Here is a 9,942-nt window from a genome sequence, read left to right as displayed (position 1 = left end):
AGAGTACGATCTGCCTGTCCAAGATGGGCAGATCGTACGTTTTTTTAAGTACTTTACAACCATCGCAAGACTAAGGTCTTGCGATGGTTGTAAAGTGTATGGCCACCTTTAGAGGTGAGGAGAAGTAAGGACAATTAGCAACAGGCTGTGCTTGGATAGCTTGCAAAGTGAAAAGTAACAGGACAAACTAACAAGGCTGTACTGAATTACACAGTGATCCACTATTAGTGTGAGGAGGGAGTGAGAATTCACATTGTTAGCAGCACTGTAAAGGTGCCCATACACCTTACGACCATCGCAAGACTTTTGTCTTGCGATGGTTGTATGCTTCTTGAAAGCCCGCTGAGGGGCAGGCTTCCGATGACGGCAAGGCAGAATGAAGGCCCCCCCCCCCCCATCAAAATAAGCATAATACTTTTTTTTCCCCAATAAATAATTGTTGTAAATGACTGTTGTTTCTGGCATAATGTATCCTGCAATAACCGTAAAGCATGTTCCCATCACTGACGGAACTATCAGGGTCGCAGGGGTCGCATGTGCATATTTAAGAGTCCTAAATATAGTGCTTATTCTTTAACCCTTTATTCGCCAAGGAGTTTTTTGCACACATGTTATAAACCACATTTTAGGCCCCCTAACATTATATACTGAAAGCAAAGACCCTGTAGAAAAAAATGGTGGCAGCTGCAAATTTTTACATCGCACAATATTAGCGTAACTCTTAATCAAACCCCAAATTTTTGTTAAAAATACGCTTATGTTAATTTTAGTGTCCAAAAACCCACTATAATGTCCAATTTATTTTTTACTAAAAAATAAAATATGAGGATAGGACAAGTATATAGATGCCCAGCAGGTTAAAAATTGCATGTGTCCATGAAACAGCGACAAATTACAGTACCCCAATATGTCCTTAGGCGCTGCTTTAAAAGCCCATTCTGGTCATCAGTTTAGTGATATCTGAATACTGGCCCTAGAATTATTGCTCTCACTCGGGGACACACAGTGATACCTAACTTTATTTTTACATTTAGGCCCCTAGTGTCACCTTTCCACTCCAAGGAAGCTATGGGAGTGGAGATTGCATTCCCATAGCTTCTTCCCCAGGGAATAAGAGCTGAAGGACCGGAAATGATGCAATCAGCATTGCTTCCGGCTCTTCTCAGCGGGGGGGAGATTGGTGAGCAAATGTTGGCTGGAGTCCTTCCCCACTTCCCGCTGATACCCAGGATGCCGGTCCTGGGCAACAGGTCCCGTGAAGCAAGGAGGAGGTGTTGGGAGCTCACTACACTGGCCCTTAGAAGCGATCTGGCAGCGGCTCAACCACCAGAATCGTTTCCAGTGTAAAGCCGACAGTCAACTTTAAGGGGCCCACTGCCATCGACGCTTGACATATGTTGGTGGCAGCGAAAATGCCCCCCAGGTGGCAGAACACCAGGGCCGGGCTGCACATGTGACCGCTGCCACCCTGGTAGTTCCTCCAGTGCACGTAGCTAATTCACCAACAAATATGCTTTGCTCAGCAGTCAGAAGCGCCCACCCTCTAGCAAATTTTTTTATGGGGCTGCCTTACATCTGTTAGCTATTTTTGTATTCACATTTCATGCAGGGACATTATCACAAGAAGTGTGTACTGAAATAATCAAAGTTGAAAAAAAAGCTGAATGTAAAAAATAAAGGCCATAGTACATGCTGTGCAGAATAGCACAGTATGCATACAGACTTATTTTGGCAGCTGGAAGTACGCACTGCTGATTGCAAATGATGAATTCCCATGTAATTTGTAAGCTGCTGTTTTTGTTCCTAAAGCATGGTGTGCAGTTTCTCGTGGCTGCTCCTTTGTTTGGCACATGTGCCTTTCATACGATAATGTGCAATCCTGGTACTTATCACTTTATGCCTTTTTTTTTTTTTTAATACATAATCTGAACACCTACATTACTTAGTGCATGTATATAAGGCACAAAAACAGAATTATTTTGATGTTCAATATACTCTACAAATGGGGACCATGATGTGAGCATTGCATATGAGGGTAATACTGTTTAAGCGCTTTGTTTAAATTGTGCTTCTAAAATTTCCTGTCATAATATTACATTATCATTGTTTTATCTGCTTGTCATTTAGGCTTTGTAAAGGTTTCCATACACTGCACGATTCTCGTACGAGAATCGCGGGAAATCCCACGATCGTACCAGAATCGTGCAGTGTGAATGAAGACGTGCGATACCTGTGATACTTTACACTCACAGGGTGAAATTCTATCCCAACTGGTGTGGTTGCCAAGATCTTCCATCTTTCTTTTTTCCACTCGGCTTAGAAATTAGTCAAGGCAAGGTTGAGGCACTTTTCATTTGGGTGTCATTTAACCCAAAAACCCAAGGATATCTTGTGGTTAAAAATAAGTATTAGGGGTTTCAGATTTGAGATAGGTATTTCAGTGAAAGCTGCATTTCTATTTTTAACACCTGCTGCAAGGTCTATTTTAATTTATATCAATTTTGCCTAGAGTTGAGCTACAAAACATGCACACATAAAGCCCAACAGCAGCCAAACCAATTTTTTTTCTGTTTCAGATAAAGTGGAGAATTATGTCAAGGTAACTGTTGTCTGCAATTCCACTAGGGAGATTACTTCTGTGTGTCCAGAGACATAGAAACTGCAGACACTGGGAATGCTTTACTAAAAGAGTCATGGCAGTACATTTAACAGAATGAATGTTCACTTTGCAAAGTGAATGTTTGGAAAATAGGTGAACCCGTGTTCACATGGAATACCCAGTCATGTGCAATGTCTGGAGAGAGAGAGAGAGAGAGAGAGAGAGAGAGAGAGAGAGAGAGAGAGAGAGAGAGACTCTTTTTAAACCTGTTTTAAAGAAGAACTACATTAGTTGCAAAACTGTAAAAAGAAATGATCGTCTGTTGAAAAATAAAAACTTTGGGCATGTAATACACAACACAGCATACAAAGTGCAGGTGCAGGTCTATGTAACCTAATACACAGCACAAGAGTGTAGCAGTCAAGACAAGGCAATGCACAACACAAATCAACGTGGGGTCAGTGAGAAAAAGATACCCAGTTTTAGTGGTCAGTGGGAAAATAAATTTTAAAAAAAGGTGCATGTCTTCACCTGTGGGGCATGGTGTGGGGGGGATCATTGGTACTCGGTGGGGGGGGGGGGGTTTGCAATATTGATGCTGGGGGTGAAGGGAGGTGTTGGTGCTCAGTAGAAGGTGGAGGGGGTGAAACATAGTGGCCAGTGAAGGGTGGGGGGTACAATAGTCCCCAGACAGGGGGTGGCAGGGATGGCCATGGCAGGGAACAATCGTTCCCAGCGGGAGATGGGGGAGAACGATAGTACCCAGCAGGGGATGGGAAGTAATAATAGTGTCCAGCATAAGGTGTGGGGAAAATCATTACCAGAAGGAGGTGGGGGCGAATAATAGTACCCAGCAGGGTATGGGGAGAAACAATATTGCCCAGCGGAGGGTGGGGGGACACAATAGTGCTCTGCGGGGTGGGTTGGAACAAGAGTTCCTAGCAGGAGGTGGGGAGGAACAATAGTGCCCAGTAGGAGGTAGGGAAATCTGAACTGAGCCTCAATCTCATCCATAGTAGAATATCTTCTTCAGGCCTCCTGACACAGGAGACTTTTAAGTGTTTCCTCTGATTCATTATGTATATTTAAAGCCTATATTTGTTTTTTCACATTTGAATTAACAGTGGTATAATAAAATTTAGTAGTAGTGTCAGAAATTTGCTACTAAGTACTGTTAATTGAATTATGGAAAACAGTGATATAGGCAAGCGGTACTTACCTTTGCAAAGGCTGTAATGTGGGTTAACACTGTAAAAACGATAGCTTTATTAATTGATACACATTTTCACTGTGTCTATGTAAAGAATAAGATGTCCAGTCTGTTGTATTGAGTGGTAACATCAGTGTGGCAAAAAAATCTGCCAGATACAGCACAGCACTGTGCTTGAATTGCAGGGTAGCCAAACAGATACTTATCTAATCAAGTATACAATGAAGAGATTTGTGTTTTGTAATTTTGATCCATACCAAGAAGAGGCAAAACAATTTATTTTATAGTATCTCATATATCACATTTTTATGATGAAAATCATATGAATTCTTTTTAGAGTGATCCTGCATCTTAACGGTATCAAAAAAGAAAATGAATACATCAGTGACAAGTGTTCTTTGGTATTTGCAATGTTTACGGAGCAGTGAGTGTGTTCTTAGGGGCGTGCAGTTCAGAAAGCTATAAAGGAGAGAGGCTGGAGAATTTCATTCATTCATTCAGAGACAGCTCACAAGCTGTGTGCTGAACAAGCCTTTCGCTGTGACACTGCACACAATGCAGAGCTCTCCCTGGAAGGTCAGGTGTGCTACTCTGTGCTTCACTCTCTTATCCATCACTGGGGTCAAGCTCAGGCCCTTGGGCGAGCAGGAGAAAATGATTCAGCTGGAGGCCGTGAAGAAAAGCATTTTGGATCGCCTGGGTTTACACAGACCTCCTGTTATCAGGGAAAAAATGGACAAAGATGAAATGCGCAAAATTTACTGGTTATATCAGGAGAAGTTAATGGAGCTGCGGGGAAATATAAGCATGGAAGAGACTCCAAAGCGAAGAGTGCATATACTGACACCAAAATGTGAGTGAGATATTGTACCCTGTAGAATATAATTTAGTTGTTTTTTAATGAAAAAAAGCTATTTGCTTATTGCTTTAAATATTTTCTTTAGTTAAAAGCTTGGCATTTGTATGTTGGTGGTGTTATAGATATAGATACATAGACTGATGGACGTGGACGTGTATCATCTATAATTATGAAGCAAGACAGTATCCTCCATTGATACACTACCTCAATGCCTTGGACTAGTTTACTGTATGAGTGCACCCAGGTTTCATGCTTGGTGTAACTGTGTACCAGCACCCTCATTTCTATGTATATATTTTTACTATACAATTTTTTTTTCTCTTTCTGGTCAGTTTTGGAGCATGCTAGATTATATAAGGACTAAATCATTTAAATAAATACTATCAGTAATATAACGTAATCGTGAAACCACAACTCTAACAAACTCGGATAAGGACCCTTATTTTCAAGAAAGGGACAGATATTTCCAGTCCAAGAGAACTTAAGTGGGCCATACACTGTTCAAATTAAGCCAATTTCTGTGAATTCCACCAGTGGGTGGCTTTGCCAACACCACCCAGGTCGACAAACTTTGATTGAAAAATTGAAGAAGCTTGATAGAAAACTGTGAGCCAAATTGTGACTTCTACCAGTCTCCTGCAGTCAATGTTCAGGTGCCTTGAAAGCCGTAGACAGCGGCAGGAAAGATTCGTCCATCCACGTTGTTTAGCATGGATGTGAAAATGTACAGATTTCTCTAGTTCTACCAGCTGGGAGAGGCATTGAGCAGTGTATGGCCAGCTTAAGTAGTTCAAGCCCTAGTGTTCACATCTCTATATTCAAAAACATATGTATTGCTAACACGCAGTGTAGGTTTATCATGTATTTTACATGCACTTCTATATAGCTCCATGGTAGCCAGTCTTTTGTCAAAATGTGCCCACAATGCACATTGCAGATGAGAACAGAAAAGTGTTTGTGAAACCAACCCTAAAGCTCTGCACCTCTTTGGTGAATCAATAGAACATCATCGGTTACCCAATTGTTTGTGTAGTATACCAGGCACCATGTCAGGTACATAGTGCATACTGCTGTTAAAACCTAAATAAATTGCTGTTAAAACCTTTAATTCAGGGAAACCTGTGCTTAAAGGAACATAGAGGTTGCCATTGTTGACCTCTCCTAAATATACCTTCTGACATGGAACAAGTGTGGACTTCATTTGCTTCATGCTTGTTCTGGTCAATGACAAGGCAGATAATGAGCTACATAGGATCAAGGTATTCAATACATTAACACATATCGATAAGATCGTTTACAATAACTACAGATGCCCAACTCCAGAAAAACGCTGGCGTGTGGAAGGGTTAAAACTTCTGTCAATGTTGTATTGCCATATCCCATAAGATTTTTCTTTACTTCATGACTTTTTAATGGAAACCTGAAAGAAAAGGAAGTGGGATTATTTGACTGCTGAACAAGGAGTAAGGTTCAAAGGCAGCAATGAAAACAAATTCTCAGCAGAGTAAGGAAGCTTTAGTTTTTCTGTCTTTTTTTTTACTGTATGTGCTTCCGCGAGGGAGATTTCCCCTCACTTCCTGTCCAGATGGCAATTGTAAGACAGGTGTTAAGGTGACAGGTAAGACATGTGTTGAGATAAGATAAGAAAAGATATAGTATAAGATAACATAATTATAATTTTATATTTGCCAGAATCATTTAATAAAACAGGAACACAACATTTTAAACCTGACAGAGGTTCTAAGCCTTCCCCACTTTTTGTCCCCAAAAAAATAATTCACAGGTACTTTTTAAAGAGCAATTCCAGGCATCCCAGTCAATGAGCTACTAATGCCGTGTGGCACACGGCAACTCTGCTAAAATAACAAAATATTTCCTTTAATATAAATTTTCTGTAATGCACCTCACAGAATCAGTAGGAGGCCAGTGGGAGTACTTCCTTATGTTTGAACTGTATAACTGCCTCTATTTGTTTCCCCTCCATCACCAATCACAATCAAACATCCAAAGCAGTTTTGAGTCTGACTGCTGTCTGTTAAATCATACATTTTTACATCGGGCTTTCTGTATGTGAGAGGCAGCAACGAGAGGGTGGTCCAGTATTATAACAGGGCATGTTCCAAGATTAATAGAGTACAGACAAAAGGGAATAGGGAGCACTGGTGTAGTACAGCAGTGTCTAGATGACATAATGCAGTACTGAGGAGGCAGGCTATTCTCCCTGTATGCATCTTAATGCTTAATTACTAATTCTGGCTTCAGTGTATTTTTAAAGTGCATGTAAACCCTAAATCTATATTTCAATATGTTTGGTATCATTGGCAACACTTTCTCTATTTCTAAATCCCTTCCAAATTGAGTTTCAATACTTCGTTGATATGTTTATTGAAGAATATCACATCATGTCATCAGAGGCTATTGTTTCAGAACCTCGCAGGGACCCTGCACTATGTAACTTTGATGCGGGGTCCCTGCGAGGTCCCAAAACGTTAGCCTCTGATGACATGATGTGACATTCTTCAATAAACATATCTATGAAGTTTGTGTGTGTGTTTATGCATTTTGTGTGTGCTGGTGATTCACTGCAATTAATAGGAGTTTTGCGATCACCATTAGTGATGGGCCGAACATCCCCTGTTCAGTTCGAATTCAAACTTTCGAACATGGAAAAAGTTAGAATTCGATCTCAAACTCAATGCAAGTCAATGGGGGGTAGAACTTTGAAATTTACCCCATTTTGAAGGCTTATTTGCAAGTTAATGGCCATAAAAAGTGTATGGGGATTCGGGTACTGTCCTGGGGGACATGAATCAATGAAATAAACACTTTTAAGAAATAACATTTTTAAAGGAGCAGTGATGTCTGCATCACTTAAAGTAAAACAATAAAAATGAAAAATTGCTTTAAATGTCGTGCCTGGGGGATCCCCATAAACTGCCTGTAAAGTGGCACACCTGTACAATGTATAGAACCTGCTGCAGCAAAAATGATTAAATAAAGGAAAAAATTACATTTAAAAAAAAAAAAGCGTGCGCTTCCCCCTCCCAAACAATAACATTTGTTTGACCCATTTAAAAAAAAAAAAGAAGAAAAGAAAAGGCCCTTAAGGTCTGGTAGGAATTTTAAGGAGGAACCCCACCCCCAAAAAATGGGGGGGTGGGGGGAACATGGGGTCCCCCCTAAAATTCCATACCAGACCCTTGATCCGAGCACAGGCCTGGCAGGGCAGGAAAGAGGGAGGCAAAACCAGGCCACATGCCGTTGGCGCTGGGAGGGCGGTTTTCCAGGGTTGCCCCCGGAAAAGATCCTTGTCCCCATGCCGTACGAACTGCCGATGTTCGAGTCGAACTCATGCTCGAGTCGAACTCATGCTCCATATGTATTTGGGATCCAACATTTTGCACCTCAAGCAGAGACAACTTAGGTATAATTCAGGGTGAAAACTTGGGTGCTCATGAACTGGCTGCTGGGAGCAGGAGAAGTTTAAATGGTTGGAGGTGACCAAGTCACAGTAGGAGGCAAGGACTAAGATGAAACTGTGTGTCTCTTGTGATTAGGAGCAGTGGCAGGAAGACACTACCTTACGCTAAGTGGCTGGAACAAGAGTGTGGAGTGTACATGCATAATAGACCCATTCCAGACAGGCCTTGCAATTGTCACAGTAGGAGGCAAGTTCAGTGGGTCCCAAGTACAGCCTCTAAAATTATTACTGACAACACACTGATCCAGATAGTCTCATTAAGAGACTAGATCAAGCAGCTTGCAGATGGAGTATTGATGGAAGAACAAAATCATCTTGAAAAAAGGAAAAATGTCCAGTAAAGTGGTGAAACTTTTCATAGTAGAGAAGGCATCCATCTTCCTGGGACACTAGTATGAAAAAAATATTTGCATATGAAGACCACATACAGTAAATACTGATGCCAAACATACTGAATATTAGATTATGGGCTCACATAAACTTCAGGAAGCAAAGTGTATATTTCTTCTTTTTAGAAAGGTTTGTTTATGAAACAATTAGTAAAATAAGATGGAGTCAAAAGCTCCATTACTGAGCATAATTACTGAGACTTCATGTTTTTTTTCTGTATTACAGTGGAACGTAGCACAAAGAAATGTGGCATACCTGGAAACAGTCATCGCTACAATTTGATCTTCTCCAGGACACAGACAATACATCAACAGTTAAGCGTGATGAGGGCTGAGCTGAAACTCTGCAAAGATGTATTAGCTGCACTCAAATCAGCAGCAGCTAACTCAACATCTAAGGCTATGGTGAACATTTACAAAGTGACAGAGTCAATCCATGGTAATGGAGAACAAGAATATAAGTTACTTGATTCTAAATCCATAGACAAAGACATATTGGCATTAAATATGACATTAAATGTGGATACTGCCGTACAGCAGTGGATTGCAAGTTCAGAGAAATGTCTGCGGCTTGAGTTAGTAATTATATTGAACATCCCTTTTGTGAGTGATGGCAGAAAACAAATGAGAGCGGATGATGCCCTTGTGTTAGAGGTAGAGACACAGGAGCAAGCTCATTCTAAAACAAGAAGAGCCAGATCCCTCTCTGTAGATGAAGACTGTAAAAAAAGTGAGAAGAAATGTTGCCGCAAGTCCTTATTGGTATCTTTTGAGCAGATTGGTTGGAGCGACTGGATTGTACATCCATCTACCTATGAAATGCGTTTTTGTGATGGATCCTGCCCACATAACTACAAACCAGCCAGTATGCATGCTCAGATTAAATACAGAATGCATCACATTAACGGAGAGACGCCAGCACCATGCTGTGTTCCAGGAAGTTATGACCCCATGGTACTCATGCATTACAACTCTGAGCGCAAACTGGTTTTTACAGTCTTTGATGACATGATTGTTAAAAAGTGCCACTGTGCCTGAGGGGGTGCCAAGAGTGCCAGTAATTTGAGAAGTGCTTGCTAACTGAAATATCTCATCATGCATCAGAACAATGACCAAAACAAAAACATGTACTGCCTTATGTAGTTTCCATCTGTGCTTAACCACATCTTGCTTTGATTTATCCAGCCACTGTTTAGTTGTTATACAGGAAAAAAGGTAGGCAAACTTAGAACATTACTTTGCTATGAAAACGTGGCTAAAAATAGATTGCTGCATAGTGCATTCTCATAATAAAGCTACATCCATTTAACAACCAGGTTTTTCAGTTGTTTGCAGGTAAAATTTGCAAGATGTCCCTTTTGAAAAATGTTGGCGATAAGAAGGAATAATAACTAGCTATAATTA

At 40.8% G+C, this 9,942-nt stretch overlaps 1 protein-coding gene across 1 annotated transcript; it reads left to right on the top strand.

Annotated features, from left to right (window-relative positions):
- Positions 1-4,321: 4,321 nt before the first annotated feature.
- On the top strand, positions 4,322-9,667 carry LOC108798099 (bone morphogenetic protein 4-like). Its single transcript, XM_018569817.1, has 2 exons — positions 4,322-4,662; positions 8,765-9,667. Exons 1-2 carry the CDS (start codon positions 4,365-4,367, stop codon positions 9,574-9,576), a joined length of 1,110 nt encoding a protein of 369 aa, XP_018425319.1. The 5' UTR covers positions 4,322-4,364; the 3' UTR covers positions 9,577-9,667.
- The last annotated feature ends 275 nt before the right edge of the window (positions 9,668-9,942 follow it).

Source organism: Nanorana parkeri, unplaced genomic scaffold, assembly GCF_000935625.1.
Source record: "Nanorana parkeri isolate BGI_ZX_2015 unplaced genomic scaffold, ASM93562v1 scaffold1403, whole genome shotgun sequence".
Classification (NCBI taxonomy): Eukaryota; Metazoa; Chordata; class Amphibia; order Anura; family Dicroglossidae; genus Nanorana; species Nanorana parkeri.
Note: the sequence above shows the minus strand (reverse complement) of the source record. Positions and strands in the feature narration are given on the sequence as shown.

Excerpts from the sequence above, each read along its gene's own strand:
- LOC108798099 (XM_018569817.1), top strand. The coding sequence starts at position 4,365 with ATGCAGAGCTCTCCCTGGAAGGTCAGGTGTGCTACTCTGTGCTTCACT. Across the intron at positions 4,663-8,764 it reads GCATATACTGACACCAAAAT|TGGAACGTAGCACAAAGAAA; the intron begins GTGAGTGAGATA and ends TCTGTATTACAG.